The sequence below is a fragment of the Festucalex cinctus genome, chromosome 4, assembly GCF_051991245.1.
Source record: "Festucalex cinctus isolate MCC-2025b chromosome 4, RoL_Fcin_1.0, whole genome shotgun sequence".
NCBI classification, from domain to species: Eukaryota; Metazoa; Chordata; class Actinopteri; order Syngnathiformes; family Syngnathidae; genus Festucalex; species Festucalex cinctus.
In genome coordinates, this window is record NC_135414.1 from 10,000,069 (window position 1) to 10,024,833 (window position 24,765).

The 24,765-nt window shown below is 38.9% G+C and overlaps 1 protein-coding gene and 17 non-coding genes across 19 annotated transcripts in view; 1 reads left to right on the plus strand and 17 right to left on the minus strand.

Annotated features, from left to right (window-relative positions):
* Positions 1-20,825, plus strand: part of pla2r1 (phospholipase A2 receptor 1) — a 77,531-nt gene extending 56,706 nt beyond the window's left edge. For both annotated transcript variants that reach the window (XM_077518728.1, XM_077518729.1), the window contains exons 19-30: positions 8,809-8,912; positions 8,987-9,123; positions 9,747-9,864; positions 11,031-11,170; positions 12,954-13,095; positions 13,674-13,909; positions 14,472-14,646; positions 15,478-15,612; positions 16,581-16,703; positions 17,278-17,454; positions 18,010-18,045; positions 18,996-20,825. In XM_077518728.1, the coding sequence (XP_077374854.1) occupies positions 8,809-8,912; positions 8,987-9,123; positions 9,747-9,864; positions 11,031-11,170; positions 12,954-13,095; positions 13,674-13,909; positions 14,472-14,646; positions 15,478-15,612; positions 16,581-16,703; positions 17,278-17,454; positions 18,010-18,045; positions 18,996-19,210 (1,738 nt within the window). In that variant the 3' untranslated portion in view covers positions 19,211-20,825. The remainder of the gene's footprint in view (positions 1-8,808; positions 8,913-8,986; positions 9,124-9,746; positions 9,865-11,030; positions 11,171-12,953; positions 13,096-13,673; positions 13,910-14,471; positions 14,647-15,477; positions 15,613-16,580; positions 16,704-17,277; positions 17,455-18,009; positions 18,046-18,995) is intronic.
* trnaf-gaa (transfer RNA phenylalanine (anticodon GAA)) lies at positions 312-384 on the minus strand. The gene has a single exon. It is a non-coding gene; the product is annotated as a tRNA-Phe (tRNA).
* Positions 939-1,011, minus strand: trnaf-gaa (transfer RNA phenylalanine (anticodon GAA)). Its single transcript has one exon. It is a non-coding gene; the product is annotated as a tRNA-Phe (tRNA).
* Positions 1,430-1,502, minus strand: trnaf-gaa (transfer RNA phenylalanine (anticodon GAA)). Its single transcript has one exon. It is a non-coding gene; the product is annotated as a tRNA-Phe (tRNA).
* On the minus strand, positions 1,739-1,811 carry trnaf-gaa (transfer RNA phenylalanine (anticodon GAA)). The gene has a single exon. It is a non-coding gene; the product is annotated as a tRNA-Phe (tRNA).
* On the minus strand, positions 1,918-1,990 carry trnaf-gaa (transfer RNA phenylalanine (anticodon GAA)). Its single transcript has one exon. It is a non-coding gene; the product is annotated as a tRNA-Phe (tRNA).
* trnaf-gaa (transfer RNA phenylalanine (anticodon GAA)) lies at positions 2,227-2,299 on the minus strand. The gene has a single exon. It is a non-coding gene; the product is annotated as a tRNA-Phe (tRNA).
* On the minus strand, positions 2,718-2,790 carry trnaf-gaa (transfer RNA phenylalanine (anticodon GAA)). The gene has a single exon. It is a non-coding gene; the product is annotated as a tRNA-Phe (tRNA).
* On the minus strand, positions 3,209-3,281 carry trnay-gua (transfer RNA tyrosine (anticodon GUA)). The gene has a single exon. It is a non-coding gene; the product is annotated as a tRNA-Tyr (tRNA).
* On the minus strand, positions 3,836-3,908 carry trnaf-gaa (transfer RNA phenylalanine (anticodon GAA)). The gene has a single exon. It is a non-coding gene; the product is annotated as a tRNA-Phe (tRNA).
* On the minus strand, positions 4,327-4,399 carry trnac-gca (transfer RNA cysteine (anticodon GCA)). Its single transcript has one exon. It is a non-coding gene; the product is annotated as a tRNA-Cys (tRNA).
* On the minus strand, positions 4,815-4,887 carry trnaf-gaa (transfer RNA phenylalanine (anticodon GAA)). Its single transcript has one exon. It is a non-coding gene; the product is annotated as a tRNA-Phe (tRNA).
* trnav-gac (transfer RNA valine (anticodon GAC)) lies at positions 5,306-5,378 on the minus strand. The gene has a single exon. It is a non-coding gene; the product is annotated as a tRNA-Val (tRNA).
* trnaf-gaa (transfer RNA phenylalanine (anticodon GAA)) lies at positions 5,615-5,687 on the minus strand. The gene has a single exon. It is a non-coding gene; the product is annotated as a tRNA-Phe (tRNA).
* Positions 6,107-6,179, minus strand: trnaf-gaa (transfer RNA phenylalanine (anticodon GAA)). The gene has a single exon. It is a non-coding gene; the product is annotated as a tRNA-Phe (tRNA).
* trnaf-gaa (transfer RNA phenylalanine (anticodon GAA)) lies at positions 6,598-6,670 on the minus strand. Its single transcript has one exon. It is a non-coding gene; the product is annotated as a tRNA-Phe (tRNA).
* On the minus strand, positions 7,086-7,157 carry trnaf-gaa (transfer RNA phenylalanine (anticodon GAA)). The gene has a single exon. It is a non-coding gene; the product is annotated as a tRNA-Phe (tRNA).
* On the minus strand, positions 7,398-7,470 carry trnaf-gaa (transfer RNA phenylalanine (anticodon GAA)). The gene has a single exon. It is a non-coding gene; the product is annotated as a tRNA-Phe (tRNA).
* Positions 20,826-24,765: the final 3,940 nt, after the last annotated feature.

A 24,765-nucleotide genomic window follows, 5' to 3' on the forward strand; every position in this document is an offset into this window, starting at 1 on the left:
CTCTTATTGAGCCGAATTGTGTTTCTAATGAGGAAGAAAACCTTACAAGTATATAGACATTAAACTTGATGGAAGAAGCGTTCAAATGGCTTCGCACAGACCTGAAGTTTGTGCGAAGACACTTTTTTAAATTGCCGAAACCCTGAATTGAAAAAAGGAGTTTTAGATTTTCCGTCTAGCACTCTCCCAACTGAGTTATTTCGGCTCACAAAACTAGCCTAATTGTTGAGATGGGCTCACTCAACAAAGGGTTGGAACTGCTTATTACAGGTCATACTTTAGGTTCAAGGAAAAAGAATACTGCTTTAAATTGCCAAAACCCGGGATTGAACAAGGGACCTTTAGATCTTCAGTCTAACGGTCTCCCAACTGAGCTATTTCGGCTGCTGAGGCTTGTTGTTCTGAGTGCCTCACTCAACAAACGGTTGGAACAGGCTGGATTGGCTCGAGTCTATTCCAGAAAATAGTTTTGGTTCAAGTAGACTATCAGTCTCTTATTGAGCCGAATTGTGTTTCTAATGAGGAAGAAAACCTTACAAGTATATAGACATTAAACTTGATGGAAGAAGCGTTCAAATGGCTTCGCACAGACCTGAAGTTTGTGCGAACACACTGTTTTAAATTGCCGAAACCCTGAATTGAAAAAAGGAGTTTTAGATTTTCAGTCTAGCACTCTCCCAACTGAGTTATTTCGGCTCACAAAACTAGACTAATTGTTGAGATGGGCTCACTCAACAAACGGTTAGAACAGGTTGGATTTGCAGCCTTTTTCCAGGAAATAGTTTTGGTTCAAGTAGACTGTCAGTCTCTTATTGAGCTGAATTCTCTTTCATGTGAGGAAGAAGACCTGACTTGCATTTTGAGATGAAACTTGATGGAAAAAGCGTTCAAGTGGCTTCGCACAGAACTGGAGTTTGTGCGAAAACACTGCTTTAAATTGCCGAAACCCGGGATTGAACCAGGGACCTTTAGATCTTCAGTCTAACGCTCTCCCAACTGAGCTATTTCGGCTTCTGAGACTTCTTTTTCTGAGTGGCTCACTCAACAAACGGTTGGAACAGGCTGGATTGGCTCTAGTCTATTCCAGAAAATAGTTTTGGTTCAAGTAGACTATGAGTCTCTTATTGAGCTGAATTGTGTTTCTTATGAGGAAGAAAATCTTCCTAGTATATAGACATTAAACTTGATGGAAGAAGCGTTCAAATGGCTTCGCACAGACCTGAAGTTTGTGCGAAGACACTTTTTTAAATTGCCGAAACCCTGAATTGAAACAGGGACTTTCAGATTTTCAGTCTCACACTCTCCCAACTGAGTTATTTCGGCTCACAAAACTAGCCTAATTGTTGAGATTGGCTCACTCAACAAAGGGTTGGAACTGCTTATTACAGGTCATTCTTTAGGTTCAAGGAAAAAGAATACTGCTTTAAACTGCCTAAACCCGGGATTGAACCAGGGACCTTTAGATCTTCAGTCTAACGCTCTCCCAACTGAGCTATTTCGCCTTGTGTATGTGTTGTCCAGAGTGGCTCACTCAACAAACGGTTAGAACAGGTTGGATTTGCAGTATTTTTCCAGGAAATAGTTTTGGTTCAAGTAGACTGTCCGTCTCTTATTGAGCCGAATTGTGTTTCTAATGAGGAAGAAAACCTTACAAGTATATAGACATTAAACCTGATGGAAGAAGCGTTCAAATGGCTTCGCACAGACCTGAAGTTTGTGCGAAGACACTTTTTTAAATTGCCGAAACCCTGAATTGAAACAGGGACTTTCAGATTTTCAGTCTAACACTCTCCCAACTGAGTTATTTCGGCTCACAAAACTAGCCTAATTGTTGAGATTGGCTCACTCAACAAAGGGTTGGAACTGCTTATTACAGGTCATACTTTAGGTTCAAGGAAAAAGAATACTGCTTTAAACTGCCGAAACCCGGGATTGAACCAGGGACCTTTAGATCTTCAGTCTAACGCTCTCCCAACTGAGCTATTTCAGCTTGCGTATGTGTTGTCCAGAGTGGCTCACTCAACAAACGGTTAGAACAGGTTGGATTGGCAGTCTTTTTCCAGAAAATAGTTTTGGTTCAAGTAGACTGTCAGTCTCTTATTGAGCTGAATTCTCTTTCATGTGAGGAAGAAGACCTGACTTGTATTTTGAGATGAAACTTGATGGAATAAGCGTTCAAATGGCTTCGCACAGACCTGAATTTTGTGCGAAAACACTGCTTTAAATTGCCGAAACCCGGGATTGAACCAGGGACCTTTAGATCTTCAGTCTAACGCTCTCCCAACTGAGCTATTTCGGCTGCTGAGACTTGCTGTTCTGAGTGCCTCACTCAACAAACGGTTGGAACAGGCTGGATTGGCTCGATTCTATTCCAGAAAATAGTTTTGGTTCAAGTAGACTATCAGTCTCTTATTGAGCCGAATTGTGTTTCTAATGAGGAAGAAAACCTTACAAGTATATAGACATTAAACTTGATGGAAGAAGCGTTCAAATGGCTTCGCACAGACCTGAAGTTTGTGCGAAGACACTGTTTTAAATTGCCGAAACCCTGAATTGAAAAAAGGAGTTTTAGATTTTCAGTCTAGCACTCTCCCAACTGAGTTATTTCGGCTCACAAAACTAGCCTAATTGTTGAGATGGGCTCAATCAACAAAGGGTTGGAACTGCTTATTACAGGTCATACTTTAGGTTCAAGGAAAAAGAATAATGCTTTAAATTTCCGAAACCCGGGATTGAACCAGGGACCTTTAGATCTTCAGTCAAACGCTCTCCCAACTGAGCTATTTCTGCTCCTGAGACTTGCTGTTCTGAGTGCCTCACTCAACAAACGGTTGGAACAGGCTGGATTGGCTCGATTCTATTCCAGAAAATAGTTTTGGTTCAAGTAGACTATCAGTCTCTTATTGAGCCGAATTGTGTTTCTAATGAGGAAGAAAACCTTACAAGTATATAGACATTAAACTTGATGGAAGAAGCGTTCAAATGGCTTCGCACAGACCTGAAGTTTGTGCGAAGACACTGTTTTAAATTGCCGAAACCCTGAATTGAAAAAAGGAGTTTTAGATTTTCAGTCTAGCACTCTCCCAACTGAGTTATTTCGGCTCACAAAACTAGCCTAATTGTTGAGATGGGCTCACTCAACAAAGGGTTGGAACTGCTTATTACAGGTCATACTTTAGGTTCAAGGAAAAAGAATACTGCTTTAAATTGCCGAAACCCGGGATTGAACCAGGGACCTTTAGATCTACAGTCTAACACTCTCCGAACTGAGCTATTTCTGCTCCTGAGACTTGCTGTTCTGAGTGCCTCACTCAACAAACGGTTGGAACAGGCTGGATTGGCTCGAGTCTATTCCAGAAAATAGTTTTGGTTCAAGTAGACTATCAGTCTCTTATTGAGCCGAATTGTGTTTCTAATGAGGAAGAAAACCTTACAAGTATATAGCCATTAAACTTGATGGAAGAAGCGTTCAAATGGCTTCGCACAGACCTGAAGTTTGTGCGAAGACACTGTTTTAAATTGCCGAAACCCTGAATTGAAAAAAGGAGTTTTAGATTTTCAGTCTAGCACTCTCCCAACTGAGTTATTTCGGCTCACAAAACTAGACTAATTGTTGAGATGGGCTCACTCAACAAACGGTTAGAACAGGTTGGATTTGCAGCCTTTTTCCAGGAAATAGTTTTGGTTCAAGTAGACTGTCAGTCTCTTATTGAGCTGAATTCTCTTTCATGTGAGGAAGAAGACCTGACTTGCATTTTGAGATGAAACTTGATGGAAAAAGCGTTCAAATGGCTTCGCACAGAACTGGAGTTTGTGCGAAAACACTGCTTTAAATTGCCGAAACCCGGGATTGAACCAGGGACCTTTAGAACTTCAGTCTAACTTTCTCCCAACTGAGCTATTTCGGCTTCTGGGACTTGTTTTTCTGAGTGGCTCACTCAACAAACGGTTGGAACAGGCTGGATTGGCTCTAGTCTATTCCAGAAAATAGTTTTGGTTCAAGTAGACTATGAGTCTCTTATTGAGCTGAATTGTGTTTCTTATGAGGAAGAAAATCTTCCTAGTATATAGACATTAAACTTGATGGAAGAAGCGTTCAAATGGCTTCGCACAGACCTGAAGTTTGTGCGAAGACACTTTTTTAAATTGCCGAAACCCTGAATTGAAACTGGGACTTTCAGATTTTCAGTCTAACACTCTCCCAACTGAGTTATTTCGGCTCACAAAACTAGCCTAATTGTTGAGATGGGCTCACTCAACAAAGGGTTGGAACTGCTTACGACAGATCATACTTTAGGTTCAAGGGAAAAGAATACTGCTTTAAATTGCCGAAACCCGGGATTGAACCAGGGACCTTTAGATCTGCAGTCTAACGCTCTCCCAACTGAGCTATTTCAGCTTGCGTATGTGTTGTCCAGAGTGGCTCACTCAACAAACGGTTAGAACAGGTTGGATTTGCAGTATTTTTCCAGGAAATAGTTTTGGTTCAAGTAGACTATCAGTCTCTTATTGAGCCGAATTGTGTTTCTAATGAGGAAGAAAACCTTACAAGTATATAGACATTAAACCTGATGGAAGAAGCGTTCAAATGGCTTCGCACAGACCTGAAGTTTGTGCGAAGACACTGTTTTAAATTGCCGAAACCCTGAATTGAAATAGGGACTTTCAGATTTTCAGTCTAACACTCTCCCAACTGAGTTATTTCGGCTCACAAAACTAGCCTAATTGTTGAGATTGGCTCACTCAACAAAGGGTTGGAACTGCTTATTACAGGTCATACTTTAGGTTCAAGGAAAAAGTATACTGTTTTAAATTGCCGAAACCCGGGATTGAACCAGGGACCTTTAGATCTTCAGTCTAACGATCTCCCAACTGAGCTATTTCGACTCCTCAGACTTGCTGTTCTGAGTGCCTCACTCAACAAACGGTTGGAACAGGCTGGATTGGCTCGAGTCTATTCCAGAAAATAGTTTTGGTTCAAGTAGACTATCAGTCTCTTATTGAGCCGAATTGTGTTTCTAATGAGGAAGAAAACCTTACAAGTATATAGACATTAAACTTGATGGAAGAAGCGTTCAAATGGCTTCGCACAGACCTGAAGTTTGTGCGAAGACACTGTTTTAAATTGCCGAAACCCTGAATTGAAACAGGGACTTTCAGATTTTCAGTCTCACACTCTCCCAACTGACTTATTTCGGCTCACAAAACTAACCTAATTGTTGAGATTGGCTCACTCAACAAAGGGTTGGAACTGCTTATTACAGGTCATACTTTAGGTTCAAGGAAAAAGAATACTGCTTTAAATTTCCCAAACCCGGGATTGAACCAGGGACCTTTATATCGTCAGTCTAACGCTCTCCCAACTGAGCTATTTCGGCTTGCGTGTTTGTTGTCCGGAGTGGCTCACTCAACAAACGGTTAGAACAGGTTGGATTTGCAGTGTTTTTCCAGGAAATAGTTTTGGTTCAAGTAGTCTGTCAGTCTCTTATTGAGCTGAATTGTGTTTCTAATGAGGAAGAAATCCTTACAAGTATATAGACATTAAACCTGATGGAAGAAGCGTTCAAATGGCTTCGCACAGACCTGAAGTTTGTGCGAAGACACTGTTTTAAATTGCCGAAACCCTGAATTGAAACAGGGACTTTCAGATTTTCAGTCTAACACTCTCCCAACTGAGTTATTTCGGCTCACAAAACTAGCCTAATTGTTGAGATGGGCTCACTCAACAAACGGTTGGAACTGCTTACGACAGATCATACTTTAGGTTCAAGGGAAAAGAACACTGCTTTAAATTTCCGAAACCCTGAATTGAACCAGGGAACTTTAGATCTTCAGTCTAACGCTCGCTCAACTGAGCTATTTCGGCTTGCGTATGTGTTGTCCAGAGTGGCTCACTCAACAAACGGTTAGAACAGGTTGGATTTGCAGTATTTTTCCAGGAAATAGTTTTGTAGAGTAGGAGTAGACTGTCAGTCTCTTATTGAGCTGAATTCTCTTTCATGTGAGGAAGAAGACCTGACTTGTATTTTGAGATGAAACTTGATGGAATAAGCATTCAAATGGCTTCGCACAGACCTGAATTTTGTGCGAAAACACTGCTTTAAATTGCCGAAACCCGGGATTGAACCAGGGACCTTTAGATCTTCAGTCTAACGCTCTCCCAACTGAGCTATTTCGGTTCCTGAGACTTGCTGTTCTGAGTGCCTCACTCAACAAACGGTTGGAACAGGCTGGATTGGCTCGTGTCTATTCCAGAAAATAGTTTTGGTTCAAGTAGACTATCAGTCTCTTATTGAGCCGAATTGTGTTTCTAATGAGGAAGAAAACCTTACAAGTATATAGACATTAAACTTGATGGAAGAAGCGTTCAAATGGCTTCGCACAGACCTGAAGTTTGTGCGAAGACACTGTTTTAAATTGCCGAAACCCTGAATTGAAACAAGGAATTTTTGATTTTCAGTCTAGCACTCTCCCAACTGAGTTATTTCGGCTCACAAAACTAGCCTAATTGTTGAGATGGGCTCACTCAACAAAGGGTTGGAACTGCTTATTACAGGTTATACTTTAGGTTCAAGGAAAAATAACACTGCTTTAAATTGCCGAAACCCAGGATTGAACCAGGGACCTTTAGATCTTCAGTCTAACGCTCTCCCAACTGAGCTATTTCGGCTTGCGTGTTTGTTGTCCAGAGTGGCTCACTCAACAAACGGTTAGAACAGGTTGGATTTGCAGTGTTTTTCCAGGAAATAGTTTTGGTTCAAGTAGTCTGTCAGTCTGTTATTGAGCTGAATTGTGTTTCTAATGAGGAAGAAATCCTTACAAGTATATAGACATTAAACCTGATGGAAGAAGCGTTCAAATGGCTTCGCACAGACCTGAAGTTTGTGCGAAGACACTGTTTTAAATTGCCGAAACCCTGAATTGAAACAGGGACTTTCAGATTTTCAGTCTAACACTCTCCCAACAGAGTTATTTCGGCTCACAAAACTAGCCTAATTGTTGAGATGGGCTCACTCAACAAAGGTTTGGAACTGCTTACGACAAATCATACTTTAGGTTCAAGGGAAAAGAGTACTGCTTTAAATTCCAGAAACCCGGGATTGAACCAGGGACCTTTAGATCTTCAGTCTAACGCTCTCCCAACTGAGATATTTCGGCTCCTGAGACTTGCTGTTCTGAGTGCCTCACTCAACAAACGGTTGGAACAGGCTGGATTGGCTCGAGTCTATTCCAGAAAATAGTTTTGGTTCAAGTAGACTATCAGTCTCTTATTGAGCCGAATTGTGTTTCTAATGAGGAAGAAAACCTTACAAGTATATAGACATTAAACTTGATGGAAGAAGCGTTCAAATGGCTTCGCACAGACCTGAAGTTTGTGCGAAGACACTGTTTTAAATTGCCGAAACCCTGAATTGAACCAGGGACCTTTAGATCTTCAGTCTAACGCTCTCCCAACTGAGCTATTTCGGCTTGCGTGTTTGTTGTCCAGAGTGGCTCACTCAACAAACGGTTAGAACAGGTTGGATTGGGAGTCTTCGTCAAGATAATAGCTTTGGTTGAAGTAGACTGTCAGTCTCTGATTGAGCTGAATTGTCTTTCATGTGAGGAAGACGACCTGACTCGTATTTTGAGATGAAACGTGATGGAAGAAGCATTCAAATGGCTTCGCACAGACCTGAAATTTGTGCGAAAACACTGCTTAAAATTGCCGATACTCGGAATTGAACCAGGGACTTTCAGATCACCAGTCTAACACTGTCCCAACTGAGCTATTTCAGCACACAAAGATAGCCCAATTGCTTAGATTGGCTCACTCAATAAAGGGTTGGAACTTAAAGCTCATACTTTAGGTTAAAGGAAAAAGAATACTGCTTTAAATTGCCAAAACCCGAGATTGAGCCAGGGACCTTCAGTTCTTCAGTCTCACGCTCTCCCAACTGAGCTATTTCGGCTTGTGAGATTTGTTGTTCTGAGTGACTCACTCAACAAACGGTTCGAGCAGGTTGGATTCACGTGTCTACTCCAGAGAATACTTTTGGTTCAAGTAGACCAGGGGTGCCCAAGTTCGGTCCTCGAGAGCCCCTATCCAGCCTTTTTTCCATGTTTCTCGCCACTAACACACCTGATTCGTGATCAGGATCGTTATCAGGCTTCTGCCAAGCTTGCTGATTAGCTGTCATTAGATTCAGCTGTGCTGAATTAGGGAGACATGGAGAACAGGCTGGATAGGGGCTCTCGAGGATTGGACTTGGGCACCACTGAAGTAGACTATCAGTCTATTATTGAGCTGAATTGTCTTTCTCGTGAGGAAGAAGACCTTACTCGTATATAGACATTAAACTTGATGGAGGAAGTGTTCAAATGGCTTCGCACAGACCTTAAGTTTGTGTGGAATTGCTGCTTTGAATTGACAAAACCCGGGATTGAACCAAGGACGATTAGCTCATCAGTGTAACACTGACCTAACTGAGCTATTTCAGCTCATGAGGCTCGTCGTAGGCTCACGCAACAAAGGGTTGGAACAGGTTGGATTATTACACTACTGTAGGTTAAAGGAAAAAGAACACTTTGAAATAGGCCAAAATGCAGGATTGAACCAGGGACCTTTCGATATTCAGTCCAATGCTCTTCTGAACTGAGCTATTTCAGCTCATGGGACTGTTTGTTCTGCGTGGCTCACTCAACACACGGTTTGGAACAGGTGATCCAGCGAGTTTATTACAATAGGTTAAAGTACACTGTCAGTCTATCAGTGAGCATAAGATATCGGCTTCAAACATTGCGTTAAAGTTTTTGTTGTGTTGGCAGGTGGAGTGACAAGACAGAGGTCGACTTTCACAACTGGGCACAAGAGAGTGATGGCCACAATGTTAAAAACAATGGGTTCTGTGTCACCATGTCCTCATCAACAGGTAATCACACAGCTACAAGTGACGCATGTGTAACGTTTACAATGATGAGTGTGTTGTTTTCTTGTGTGATGCAGGGAAGTGGTTGGCCAATAAATGCAACGATCTTTACGGATATGTTTGTAAGAGAAAGACTGTCTCTGTAGTGGAGACTCCGAGGGAGCCACATTACATTGGAGGGTGTCCAGAAAAATGGCTGTACTTTGGACATAAGGTATACACCAGAGATGGGGGACTCCAGTCACAAAAATCAGACTTAAGTTGTGTGTTTTCGGACTTGAGACTTGGCTAAAACCTAAAGAGCTGACTTGACTTTGACCTGGTTTTCTTTCGACTCAACTTGAGCTTGTTGACTTGACAAGTCTTGCCTTTTTACCTGTGTGTTTTGTCTTATACTGTAGCTTTGCCTGCCATCATTATAAATCTCAGTGTGTTCTGGAAAAAAAGAAACGTCAACCACCTATGCTCAAGTGTTGCAGCATGCCTGTATTTGATCTGATTTCCCCCATGAGGGATTATATAATTAGTATAATAAATTACATTAGATGTTAAAACAAATGCCAGTAACAATGCAGTGTAATTTTCCAAGTGTAAATAATTAAACCTACTCTTATGGTACATTTTCTCTCCGATTCATTAATGCTTCTAATTCAATACTAAAATTTTGCAGTTGTTAATGAAAAAAATAATGGAGTAGCAGGTTCTACATGAATTGTGTACTGAATTAATTGTATTCAAGTGGAAACCTTTCCTTGTGGCTTGTTCCTTCCTTTGCTTCTCCATCTCTTTAAGGCAACTGCATGCAAATGAGACATTTCCCTTTGTGTGCATGTGTAGTGTCTCCTGCTTCACCTCCCTGACACGCCAAGGGAGGGAAAGAGCTGGAATGACGCCCGGTCCATCTGCTCCTCATTCCAAGGCTCACTCGTGGCTATAGAAGATGAGATTGAACAAGGTATATTTAGTTGACATGATTGAATCCGAATAATCTTTTTTTCATTGAAATGAATGCGAATGCCAATAATCCTTTCCAGCCTCCAACTCAAAAATACAAAAATCGAAAATGGTTGTAATGTGTATTTTAATGACAAAAACGTCATCCATATATACTTCTTAAAAACATTAACTTGAGAAAAAGTAATAAAATTGTATCAGAATAAACTATATGATTTATTTTATCAAGTCAAAATGCATATTCATTTATGGCAGTGCTTCTCAAATAGTGGAGCGAGGCTCCATCAAGGGGGGCGCGTTTGACCTCAGGGAACATGCTTTTTTGTTAATTTTGATTTTTTTTTTTTTTTTGTACTGTCCTAGAATAAAGTGCAATTGCACCTCCACTACATTAGGGGGCAGTGGCACTCTCATTATTGGCAGAGTGTGCGCAGGGAGCAATCACTCGGTGGTGTAGGGGTTTTTTGTTTGCACTGAGCATGCGCGCTTTGCACACAGCAACAAAAATCATTACAAATTATTTTAGATTTTTGTTTTGCAGGTTAAAGTAATTTATTTATTTTTTTTTTTTAATATTGTGCTCCTGAGTTAATGTTGGTGATCAGTTTGAATGCATTATTATTTATTGATTTTATGTAATTTTATTTTTCCGTATCATATGGTCTGACATGGTCAGTCAAAAAAATGTTTATAGTTTAATTAAGGATTTAATTTTATTTTTGAATTTCAGATGCACTTTAAATCTTTTTTGTTACAGTTAATAAAGCTATTTGTTGTAAGTTGGTCCATATTTCTTTCTTTTTTTATTCTCTTATACGTTAAATACGGATATAATGTTATGCAGAGGTGTGCTTATAACAATTTTATAGACAAATGATACTATTTATAATCGCGTGGGGGTGGGGGGACGCGAGATGTTTTCTTCTTACGGGGGGGGCATGACAGAAAATAATTGAGAAGCACTGATGTATGGTAACTACTGCATTTATCCAAAGTAAAATATAAATAAATAAAAAACAGTCAATGGTCTTTATAATGAATTGTATTTTTACTAATATTAATTTTTGACTAAGTTAAAACTACTACATTCAATTGAGTTTTTTTTTTTGTTTTTTGTTTTTTGTTATGGCTTCTTCTTTCACGTCATTATGTGTCTTTTTCATGCAGCATACATCACCATGCTGCTTCAAGGAATCTCTGTAGGCGTGTGGATTGGTCTGTGGAATCAAGACACCATGAAATGGACAAATGGGAGACCAGTCAGCTATACCAACTGGTCTCCCGTTGAACCAATGAGCTACCTCAGTGTAAGGTCTTGCGGAGAAAGCACATGCCCTGCATTACTAAATATAATAATGCCCGTAACTGAATTTGATTATTTAATTTTAATTACTTTGATACAAATAAATTGTTCAATGAATACAGTGAACCCCTGTTTATCATGGGAGAATTTTTCCTTATAGGTGAAAAAAATGTGACAAGAGAAAACCATATATCTCTTTTTTTTTTTTTTATGTTTTAAACTTATCAAAACACTTCAACCATATTAAAACACATATTTTAAAGTATTCCTTAGTGCCTGCTCTGACTAAATGAGAGGCAAAACCTGCTTTCTTCAAGCTGTTTGCCACTACCATTAAGTTTACTATAAAAATAACATTAAACAAAAGAGAATTCAACGTTGTATATTTATGTTTAATTTTTTTTTTCTATCAAAAGTTTGCTATAGCTTAAGGCAGGTGTGTCAAACTCACATTAGCTCAGGGGCTGCATGGGGGAAAATATATTACTAAGTGGGCCGAATCGGTAAAATAATGGTATATAACTTGAAAACAATTGCCGTCAATTATGCGCAGATTTTTTAGATTTCTGGGGCAGCCCTAAATTACTGAGCTCAACTGTAATCTGTTGTTTAAAAAAACAACAACACAAATGCAAATGAAACGCGGCAACACTTTGAATGTATGAGTTCTGGACGTGTTAAATCGACCTGTTTTGCATATATGTAGTTCCCAGAATGCATTGTGTGGCACAGTTAATGAAGTTACAAGGACGTTAATCTCTGTCATATGTATTTGTGTTACCAGTAATTCAATTTGTTTCGTATTTAACACGTTGGTCTATGATTTAAAAAAAAAAAAAAACTTTTTTTTTTTTTTTTTTTTTTTTTAAAGAAACCATAACTTTAAGTTATGTGTAAAATAATGACTTCCAGGGCGACTTTGTGTACAAGTAACATTACTTATCTGAGGAGTGCTTGTGAAATTACAAGTTTATATATTTGATTGTGGCTGGCTGATTAATTGGTCTGACATTTTATTTTATTTTTTTACTTTACAAAGTCGTCTCGTGGGCCGGATTAAACCCCTTTGCGGGCCTTATTTGTATGTTTGACACCACTGGCTTAAGGCAAAAATATAATACGAGAAGACGCATACACATAAATTAGATTTGATGTTATGGTAATTACTGAGGACTTGGGTTCGAGTCCAGGCTCCGGCCTTCCTGTGTGGAGTTTGTATGTTCTCCCCGTGCCCGCGTGGGTCTTCTCCGGGTACTCCGGTCTCCTCCCACATTCCAAAGACATGCATGGCAGGTTATTTGGGCACTGAATTGTCCCTAGGTGTGCTTGTGTGTGTGGATGGTTGTTCGTCTGTGTGCCCTGAGATTGGCTGGCAACCAGTCCAGGTTGTCCCCAGCCTACTGCTGGCTGGGATAGGCTCCAGCACGCCCTGCGACCCTTGTGAAGGAATAAGCGGTCAAGAAAATGGATGGGTGGATGGTTATGGTAATTATAAACCTTGAAACAACTTCTGATTTTACATATAAATAGTATACACCTAAACAGTTTTAAACATTGTATATTCAGAGACTATAAAGTACAACCAAACTGAGCTTGTCTAATGAATCTCTCTACCAGATTAACGCTAACATATTGTGAGAATTCGAAACACCAAATCTTACGGAAATTAGCATCAAAGTTACTGTAATTGTACTTCATGTATCCTAACCTTTGTATGTGGATATCAAAGGTCATATATATTAAATGTGCTTAAGTCAACTGATATGTATACGGTGATGTACCTCTAGGAGGATGAGTTACTCACTGGCTTCGCTGATGGACCTCTGTGCACTGTGCTGTCCAACAACCACAACTTCCACCTGACAGGGAAGTGGTACGATGAAAAGTGCAGTGAGGATGTCTATGGCTTTGTTTGCCAAAAACCTCAAGGTAAGAGGTTTTTTTTTTTTTTTTTTTTTTTTTTTTTTTTTTTTTTTTTTTTTTTTTTTTTTTTTTTTACCAGTTCTATTAATATTTAGTATTTAAATATCATTTAACTGATTAAATAGAATATCCTAACATGAAAACGGAATAGAGTGGTTCCTTGTCTTACAAGTTTAATTTGCCCATTTAAATGGGCTGAAATGTCATTAATTCATTTCAGCCCCACTCATAAATCAAGGTACTGTACTAGTGTATAAGCAACCAGTGGCCACAACATTGGGGCCTTTGCATTTGAATGAAGTCCTATTTGAGAACAATCAGTCATAAAGTCTTTAAAATTATGGTAATCAAATTTTACTGAAAGGCCAGATGAATGTGGAAAAAGTATTATTTTTTGGCTTTTGCCTTACTGTGCAGCAATACCCATTTTTTTGTCTGAGTATACCGTATGTTTTACTCTATACGGATGTTTAAAAAGTCGTACAATAGAGCATGAAGATCATTTCACTCTCCTTGTAATGTTTATGTACTGGTCCCATTGAGATCTTATTTGCAATTACTAGTGTTCCCTTTTCTTGTCGTAGATACATCCAAACCCCCCACCCATTCTTCTCGCCACCCTCTCCCCGACAGCATTGAGTACAAAAGTCGGAGTTACAAAGTGGTTTCAGGCAACATGAGCTGGTATGATGCCATGCATATGTGCATAGACAGTGATTCGGACCTAGTGAGCATCACCGATGCCTACCACCAAGCTTTTCTTACGGTCCTTGTCAATAGATTGGGAGTCCCGCACTGGATTGGATTGTACAGCCAAGATGTAAGTGACTTCTTATAACATGCAAAGTATAAATTATTAGCCATCCTATTTGCTCACACATACAATGGATATTTATTTATTTAGGGTTGCAAACCTGCAAGTTATGGCTTAATCGTGTATCCTAGAAAACAACATTTCTTTAAAACAACCTCTGTTTTGTTATGTAATAAAAACTGGGAAAGATTCTTCAAAATTCCAACAGAATGTATTCATGCTGTGGTATGTGGCCCATGTCCACACTCTAGACAGAATATGACCCTTGTGGAATATCTTGAAATATGGTTATTGAGCTAAACGAGATCTCTATTTTATACACATAATATGACACATTTTTGTATTTGTGACAACCTGTGAAGCTTGGTGAACTTTATGTCACTTTTGGAAAATAACGGTGGCCACACAATCTATTGGCAATTTCAATTAGGTGTCGACTCGCTTTTGTTGCCAACAGCTTTGACAAAAATGAAATAGGTTACTAACTTTTTTGTGCGTAGTTATCAGGCTCGATTGCGATGTTCCATCTCATCCTGAATGAATGTGTCATAATCATGTTACTTTACAGAGTGGCATCAACTATCAGTGGTCAGATGGCAACGATACCGTGTACACACACTGGGACTCGGCTGAAGATGACTTTGAGACCGGAGAGTGCGTGTACATGGATGTGAATGGGGGTTGGCGGCGAGCTGACTGTGAAACTCTTCTGCCAGGAGCCTTGTGCCACATTCCTCCGCCAAGTAAAATATAAACACTCAAACATGGCTTCAGATATGATCGCAGGTCTTTGCTGTTTTTATTGTGTGCAAATGCACAACTTCAGATTCACAGAGGTGGATAATTTCTGGTAAATTTGTGGAAAATTCACATTAACTCTTTTACTGCCACATGTTATCAAAAAAAAAAAAAAAAAAACAGTGCCAGACGATTTTGTAGATTACTAGCATTCATCAGATTTCATCAGATTCTGTCATGTTTCATTGGAATTTCATATCATACACCGACAGCCCATTGAAAAGAGACACAATGTTGCCATCTGCTGGCCATAGTTAGTTGTTGTTAATTCCACAACCCATTGACCAGGCAGCGCTGCACTTTGACGTTGCACTTGACATTGATTTAAAAAAAAAAAAAAAAAGTACATGACGTCATTTAACGTTCATGGAGGCATACATCGTGATTTAACTAATCATTATTAGATGTTTTTGGCGGTTCAAGAGTTAAATTTTCATGGAAAGTTAAGACGGGGAATTTTGCAAATATTCAAAATTGGAAACTTTCCATGAAACTTGTTTTAATTAACTGGGAATTGTGGTTAATTTAATTGTCATATTCAAGAATAAATGTAAACATTTAGTTTATCATAAGCAGAGATCCATGCAACATAATACGATTATAATTCAGCAATTTTATTTGCAAGTAGAACGACAAGTTAAAGTTCCCCGTTAAGATCTAACTTCACGTTTGTTTTGTCATTTTATTCCTGTTAATTCCCATGGAAAAAAAATCCCAAATGTTGAAAATTCACAGAATTTTTCAACCTGAAACGGAACACAACTGTTTTCTTGCAGGGAATAAGCCGTTTATCTCACATGTGGCTGTGTGCCCCTCGACATGGGTGAAATTTGGACGTGGCTGTTACAACTTTGAGCCTTTAGTGCAGAGACTGACTTTTGAGGACGCACGTGAGCACTGCAGACAGAAAGGTAGGTGGCACACCATCTATTTTCTTATGCGCATGTAAAAGAAATATTGTGGGTGAATGGATTCTAACAGTTCAATTAGATGACTGATTTTGTGTCTTCTTGCTTGTCTCTCATTCACATGGTATCTGATTGGATCTATTGCATATGTTTCCAGAGAAAGAATCCTGCCTTTGGGATTGTTTTGCTTTCTCACATTTCAGAAAGAGTTGAAGCGTTAGCTATAGCAGTGTGCTGAAAAGTAAATGTAGGAACGCCCCCTACAGGACAAAAGTAGTGCAGCTTGGCTTTCAGGTTTAATTTCAGTATGAGTTTAAATGCACGAGTTAGTTTAATCTGAATTTCTCTTTAACAATGAACTTGTCCAACTGTTCAATGTTTCTGTATATTTTGAACAAACACAAGGGGCTGGACGGCAAAATATGTGCAGGATCCATGTATGGGCCAATAATTCTTTTCATCATCACGCTGTTCACATTTTGACACCATGTGACCAAGATGGCATAAACAGAACCTACTACATATTGACAGGCATCAATCAGGATATTCCTATAGTGTCCATGTAATTAATTCTACCCATGTCGAGTTTATTTGTACAGTCTTACACTTGACTTGATCACAAAAGAGTCTCAAAGGGCTGCATAAACCCACAGCTGACAAATATTAGCAATATCCCCTGATCTAGTCAAGGTTCAAACAACTGTTATGAATTCTGCTGTTCAAAAGTACCGACACATTAAGCAGTTTGACATGTCATGTGTATTCAATAGTTAATTTAAAGACAGTCAAATGCTCTGTTAAGATTATTGTGAATTTTAAGTTCATCTGTAAATGTCAACTGAACTCGCAGCATAGATAGCTTGTAAGTTGTAATAAGTGTATAGGGAAAAAATACAGTTAGTTTATTTTACAAAACACAGGTCACTTGATTGAGCAATTTTTTTATTTTTTTTATTTTTTTTTTTGTCCAGTCAACACTTCAGATGTCCTGTCTATCGAGAATGAAGTAGAGAACCGCTTTGTACTGGAGCAGCTGTGGTCTTCAGGATTCCTTCACCAGGACATGTGGTTGGGGCTTTACTTCAACATTGACAGTGAGCATTTATATATCATTGCCTTTTGGAAATCCATTTGAGTATTTATTTAATTTATTATACATCCTTGTTATTGAGCTTAAGGTCCATGTACTAGTAGAATCTCTGTCCTCCCTCGTATGACAATTCAGCACATTGGTCTTACTAGTAACATTTTTTGCACTATTCCACATTTGGCCTACTCTTCTTTCCCAACTAAACGTTACTAGTAAACTACTGTGCCACACTAGTAACACTACTAGGACCAACTAGTAGACATGTGCCATGTACTAGTAGTCTCCTGCAACCTACTAATAACAACAAATGCCTCTCAAGGAACATATTGTAGGTGGATTGAACCAGGGACCTTTACATCTTCAGTCTAACGCTTTCTCAACTGAGCTATTTCAGCATATGACTGCATTGTTTTGATCACATGCCATGACAGTAGGCAGCTGGATTTGGATATATAGATAATACATGTACTAATGGGACTAGTGCGTGATATCAGCGATATGGAATATATGCCGAAGCGGCTTTCCATATCGTCACCCTCTGAAATGACATACCAGTGAACCATGTCTTTTGTTTCTAGCGGATTCTATGGCTTGGGTGGACGGTTCACCTTTGGACTACAGCAGCTGGCCTAACAAAGCTCCGGACTTCAAGTCGCTGACTGCAGACACCTGTGTGACCACGCGGGTGGTTGATGGAGTGTGGCGTTTGTCAGGGTGCACCGAGCGGCTCGGCTTTGTCTGCAAAACAGTCTCAGGTGATCGGGGCATGTCTTTAAGAATCACAAGAGGGGGTTTGGGTTGGTTGGTTTACCTCTCACACACACTACAGAAATGCTGTCATACACACTGCTGAAACTCTCTCACAGGTTTTTCCCCACTCACATTCAGTATGAAAACACACTAATACACACTCTGAAATGTTCTTCTCACATCCACTTACTGAAACTCTCGAACATGCGGGACTCGGGCCCTCGAGGACCAGACTTTGACACCACTGCTCTAAATGCTCTGTCACATTATGATTTTTTTTTTCCCATCTGACGACATACACTACAGAAACGCTCTCATACACACTACTCAAACCCTCTCTCACACACTAATGAAGCACTCACAGGCTACTGATTTTTTTCCCCCTGCTCACATACAGTACGAAAACTCTCTCACACATGCTACAAAAGCACTCTCATACACACTACTCAAGCACTTTTATACACATACATTGGCAGAGTCACTGAGAAGGGGAGAGGTTGTTGTTTAATTAATAGTGGGAAAGAGAGAAAGAAAGAAACACATCCTATGTTCTTTTGCAGATGTAACTACTGAGGTGGAAGTGGAACCATTCAATGGTAAAGTGGACTTTAACTATACTTTCAACTAGGGGTGTTAAAAAAAAATCGATTCGGCGATATATCGCGATACTACATCGCGCGATTCTCGAATCGATTCAATAATCGGCAGAATCGATTTTTCTTTTTTTTTTTTTTTTTTTTCTTTTTTTTTTTTAGGATTCACACCTTGAGCATGGAAGAATGTTATATGAACGGCACATTAAGCCTTAATATTTTTATTTTAATGCTGTTCAAACATGAAACAGATTACAACCTCTATAAGACTGAAATTTAATTAAGATAAATAATACATTTTCATATAAATCTTACACTCTTCAAGCTTACTGATAGTATTTTCTAAATTTGAATGGAAAAAAATCGCAACAATCGACATAAATTCGTATCGGGATTAATCGGTATCGAATCGTGACCATTCGTATCGGGATTAATCGGTATCGAATCGAATCGTGACCTGTGAATCGTGATACGAATCGAATCGTCAGGTACTAGGCAATTCACACCCCTACTTTCAACTCTTTATTGGGCTATATCTGTCATGTGAGGTTTTTTTTCCATTGCTCTAGTTTTGATATAGTCTTGGACCTTTGCTGGCCGTTAACACAAGTGTAATGACAATTCCGAAGGGTGGAGATTTTTGTCACAATTTATCATTTCCAAATTCAGCTCAATTAAATGTTGGCATGTTTACGTCCAATTGTACTTTTTGGCTCTATTGTGGACTCTTTTGGCAAATTAAAACTTGTCAAAACTATGCATTTTAAACTCCTTACCTACTGGACTGAATCAGTTGAATCAACTTATGAGCAAGGGAGAAATTTCATGTAAAATCCTTACTACCTTGAAAGAGGCGTTTAATGGCTTACTTCAGCTACTGAATGATGCCATTTTGATTTTAAGAAGGGACAATAGTTCAAACCAAACCAACCATTGTGTCCTTTGCATTTCAGGATTACATTACGGCGTCATCCTTGCTGCTGTGCTGGTGGCCGTGTTGATCTTTGCTCTGCTGGCAGGAGCACTGTGCTTTGCTTACAAGAGAAATGCGGCACGTTTTCGGGGGCTCCCTGCACTCGGTAGTGCCTATTACCGACAAACCGGCTCCCAAGCTACAGAGTCTGATGGTAATGTGCTGATCACAGATCTAGAAGATCACTCAGGATAACGTTCAAGATTGACATTGCCACATTGCTTTAGAACAATATAAAATTGTGGTAGCAAATATTTTATAATTCAGTATTAGAAGAACATGTGAGGAAGGCGTTTGAGTATTTATTCCACTGGGCCAAATACTAGCATGCAGTTCTTTGTCCTCACTTGAAACACAGTTCAGCACATTAGTAGACTGATTTCCCTACTACAAATATCACTTTTGGCCTACTAGTGCGACCTTAAGATGGACATCAAGTATATTGAATCAATGCTAATTTCAATTTAAAAAACAAAACAAAACATTCCTGCTAAAATAGTTTTCCGACGACTCTGAGTCCTTCTACAAGTGTTCGCTGTATTGTCTCCATAGTGCGGACAAAGGATGTACTAGTACATGGTCCTTGAGGTGTATATCAAGGATATTCTACTCTGAAATGACTTTCCACTGACTTGAACTTCCTGTAGCAAAACAATACCTTCTAACTGCCAAAACAGTCTCCTAACTCGCTATTTCACCTGTACTTGAAGAAAAAAAACGTTTTTAGTAGTTTGTATGACAAAAGGGAAAATTGCTGTGTGGGACATTGTAACACAATAGTCTACAGACACTACAAATGTAAGATAAAAATGCTTGGCACCCTCTTAAAGCCACCAGCGTCAAAATAAAACAGTTTCCAATAATGTACTTTGCAGTCCAATTAATATTGTTGTAACTGCACTTGTAATACAGGAATTTTGTCAGTGTTATGAATATTAGATGTAAATACATGTTTTATTGTTCTTGTGAGTTGAAAGCTGTCGAACCTCAAACCTTGTAAAGTTATGGAAAGCTGTTGATTCCAAGCATTTATTTAATTTCCTCGATATCCTAAACCAGTGGTGGTCAAGTTCGGTCCTCGAGAGCCCCTATCCAGCCTGTTTTCCATGTCTCCCTCCTTCAGCGCAGCTGAATTTAATGATCAGCTAATCAGCAAGCTTTGCACAAGCCTGATAACGATCCTGATCATGAATCAGGTGTGTTAGTGGAGAGAAACATGGAAACATGGCTGGATTGGGGCTCTCGGGGACCGAACTCGGCCACCCCTGTCCTAAACTCTTTGTCTTCACTAGCAAGACAATTCAGTACATGGCTAGTGGGTGTACTAGTAGAACTACTGTGTCTTACTAGTAATGCTTTTCCCAGTATAATCGCCATTTTTTGACATACTAATAGGACAACTATATGTCCCTAGTGAGGCAAACTCCTAGTGGCATTTTGATACTACTTATTTGGGTGAATGACACATGCCTACTAGCTGGGCCTTGTCATGTTACTAGTGAAGCACAGTAGTCTATGGATAAGGTTGAAATTCATGTTAGCAGGCCAAAAGTGGCAATAGTAATCGGAAATAATAACAATAGTGGTGAGGCTAAAGAGTGTACGAGGACATGGATCCTGAGCTGAATATCAAGGACGTGGAATAAATGTGCAAATAAACAGCTTTCCATATAAGATGACATACAGCACCGCCACCTGGCGGTCAAGAGGGACGAAATTGAACTGGACGTATTTGTTGCAAAGCAAGTTATCAGCTGTAATTTGCACATTTGTGTGTAATTCAATAAATCTAAGGTGGTCCAACAAACAACGTTTTGAGTGATAAAATGATATGTGAATGGTGTTTTAATGTGTGGGTAACAGAATATATGTTTACAATCAGTGTCATACTGTATTATATTACACACCTCTTCAACCCCACAGTTATTGCCTGAGAGTATAAAGGTCAAATGAGAAAGCAATAACATCGATCTATCGATCGCAACTGAGGTCAGCAGTTGGTAGAGAGGAATCATTCGGAAAATTGTGACGGCAAAGTGCAGCTATTGTCAGTCTGAAGAGAATCCGACAGCAGGATGTGATTAATAATTCATAGCTACCTTGAAGGAGTAAAACCGCTGCAGCTGTACTCGGCAAAATCAAAAGGACATCACTGTGCATGAATGTATAACCACCAAATGTTCAAGAAAAAAATAAAATAAAAATGTAGCATGTGCCATTTGTTCCATGGAAACTTGATTGTGGTTTATGAGGGGAAATCGCATGTGTGTTGTTCGTGAACATCTGGGAAAGTACACTACATGAAGAAACCGCCAGTGGTTAATCACAAGGTTTCACAACTCACATGACATCTACCACTGACTTCTTTCCAGTCTGTTTTATATTTGCATTAAATAAAAACTGTTACCAAAATTGAATTTGTTAGGATTATTAAGTATATATTATTCCATATTTTCTCTTTTATTGCATAGAGTTAATTTTAAAGCATATACTCAGTACTTCACTATCAGTTTGGGTTACTGTATGTGTATTCAACCTAAGGACGTCTGGAATGCGGGAATGAAGAACTTCACACCAGGACAGGAGACAGCATTCAAGGATTAGTGATCAAAGGATGTCTTCTGTGTTAATGACTATTGTATTTGTGATGCCACAACGCTGCTATTTCTCCGCCTCTTTTTGTGACCATTTGTTAGCGAACTCCATGAAAAGACAAGAAATGTGAATGTGGGCCAGAGGATTGTGACCAGCACACATCTCTTGCTCATCTCTCCTTGTACAAGTAAAGGTCTTGCTTTCTCATTTTAATGTCTGTCTCCACATTTGTGCAGTTTAAAAATGTCATAGATGGTGTTTAAACCTGACATTTATTTGGTCCTTCGAAGAGCCGGAAGCCAAGATGCCTAAGGATTCCAGCGGGTGTGGTGGACTCCAGAAAGACCATGGCCATGGCACAGGCTCCCTAGAGTGAGCCCAAGATCCTTTTTTGAGGACTGGAAATTCTGCCCGCCAGCTGGGATCTACAGGCTGACGGCTTTCCGATGGAGAGAAGACATCTGGGTGAGAAAAAGTTTACTTTCCTGGGGAAAGTGTGAATGAATGTCGACGTAAAATCTGCGCGAAGGTACTGTCGCAGCCTGCACCAAGGTACTGTGTGGGAGGAAAAACCTTGTGAATACTAGTCTATGGCAAGTAAAGGGAACGGAGCCCAGTAACGTCCGTGTACGTACTTAAATTCCGTGAAATGCTGGAAAAAAATATATATATTGAAAAGGCCTTGTGTGAGTGTGTGAAGTGAATGGAAGTGTAGTGTCACTTGATACTTGCTTCATTTTAAATAAACAGGATTGTAAGTGACAACTCATTGTGGAAGCAAAGGCAAGAATTCTCCGCCCTGTTGGGTAGAAGCTTGAGAATTACCACATTGAGAAATTTTTTGTCACCCTGTTATTCGAACATATCAGTCCTTAGGAAACTCTAGTTTCGCGGACTGCACCAAATTCATATAAAATGGGGGGAAATGAACAGTAAAAGTGAGCTATAAGATGAACTATCCAGTAAGGATTGGATGTTCATAGAAAAATTAGATCCATCTAAAATTTGGCATTTAAATATGTGGATTACAAGATATACTTTTTCTGGCCAGCTTAATTTACAATAGTAAAAATAACAATAATAATGGTAATCCACTTACTATATGAAATAAGGAATGAAATGAAAAGGAAAGTTGGAGCTTTAACAGCCTAATGATATCGAGGCATAAGTGTATTGTCTGTAAAAGTGTACGTGTGTGTGGCTTCTCACTGTGTTTGTCTCTGTGAGCTCTTGTGTGTGTCTGTGTGTCATATTGTCTAAAGACGACGGCTTAAAAGGGTTTAAATTGTGTATAAGGGGTTGTTAGATAGTGTCTAACATAACTATGTTAAAACGGTGAAATTGAGAAATTTTGGTCTGAATCAAATATGAGGTGCGCGGACCAAAAAGTGGTCCCACAAGGGGTCATCACCCAGTCCTCAGGTGAAAATTGTGTATTTTTGTTTTTGGATGGTAAAGCTAATTGTTTGAGAGTGAGTGAAGTAGGTGACTGATGACAAGTTGTTGAACTTGTGACAGGAAAAAAATCCTTTTTGTTGGATTGTTTTGAGCATGGGAAATGATAAAAGTAAGAGAGAAACGTGAAAGTAGAATTGATTATGGTCGAATCAGAACAATTGAACAAAGAGAAGATTAATTAGTGGATGATTTTAAAGTGCGATTTGTGAAGTGTTTAGAACAAGTATTGGTGGTGTAGATGATGATAAGACAGGTAGGAAGTGTAATGTTAGAGGACACTGAGTTAAGAAATTACCCTCAAAAGTACAAAATAGATAGTTTAAAATGATTAGAGGATTTAGAAAAAAAAATAACCGGTAAAGGACTGCTGTGTTAGTCATATAAATGAACTAATATGATTTTCATGGAAAATTGACAGTGATAGGAAGCAATGTAAGTGATTGATTATACAATTTCTATTCTAGGTTTAAATGACAATTAAAAATTGTGATCAGATGACAGGCAAAATGTGTAGTTATGATTATTTAGGTGAATGATTCTTTAAAATAATAACTTTAGGAAGAAGAAGGTTTATGACATAGAATTTAATAACTAAATGTAGTTCTTAAGGGCTATAAGAGATCTTAACATAATTTTCTATTGTTATGGTTTTTGGATGTATATGATACACAGTATTAATTTGAGTCAGTATGAGGTGTAGTTAAATCACACAACTTTAAGATATGAAAAATGTACTTTTGAATTTGATTATTGATGGCATTAAGTGTTACATTGATGACTGGCATTTGAGAAGATTTTTTGTTATTATTGGATTAATAACTAAGTGGTACAGATAATGGGTCAGATTTCAAATATCACTATATTTGAAATGTAGTGGAGGAATGATTTAATGTTAAGCAATAAACACATTTTTATACCTAATATTATGCTACCTCACTACATTAGGTGGATGTGAAGCTCTGATAGTTGGTTGATGTTTGAATGTTGATAAAATAAAATAAAAATGGATAGATTTCCAGATAAGTTAAAGATTGACAGGGAGTGGTAAAATTAGGACTCAGGCGCAGAGATAAGAATTGACCTCTAAGGTATTTGTGGACATAAAACCTCATTCTGAGGGAAAAGCAAAAGCTGTAAAATAAAATAAAAGCGCTCCAAAAGAGAGGATAGCTAACAGGCCACAGAAAAGTCACTTTTAAAGTAAAACTATACTGTGCCTATGAAAATTTACGAATAAAGGTTTACACAGAAGACAAATGACAATAAGGCTGATTAATTAAACTAGAAACATTTGGCACAAGACATGAAGTGGGGAGGTGCAGTCTGACCCCTCAGAGAGCGTGACCCTACTCCACTTTCTGTGAACAACGATTTAGCAAGTCTCTCCTTGCTGTGAAAGATTTATGATTGAAGTGGAAAATTCCTATATGTAAAGAGGCAGAACAATTCTTGATTACAGATTTTGGTGAGAAGAGTATGTTTAAATTATGGTAATGAACCCTCTGAGTGTATAAAGTTAAGGCAAATGATAGATTATTTGAGAAATAATGCAAATCTGGTCTGCTAAATACTAGTTTAAAGAAATCTGAAACTTTGAATTAAGTAATGATGGTTTTCAGCTATGACTTTATTGTAAAGTGTGTAGAGGCACCATTTGTCAAATTGCCAAATGGGGAAGGCCTTGATATCACTCTGAT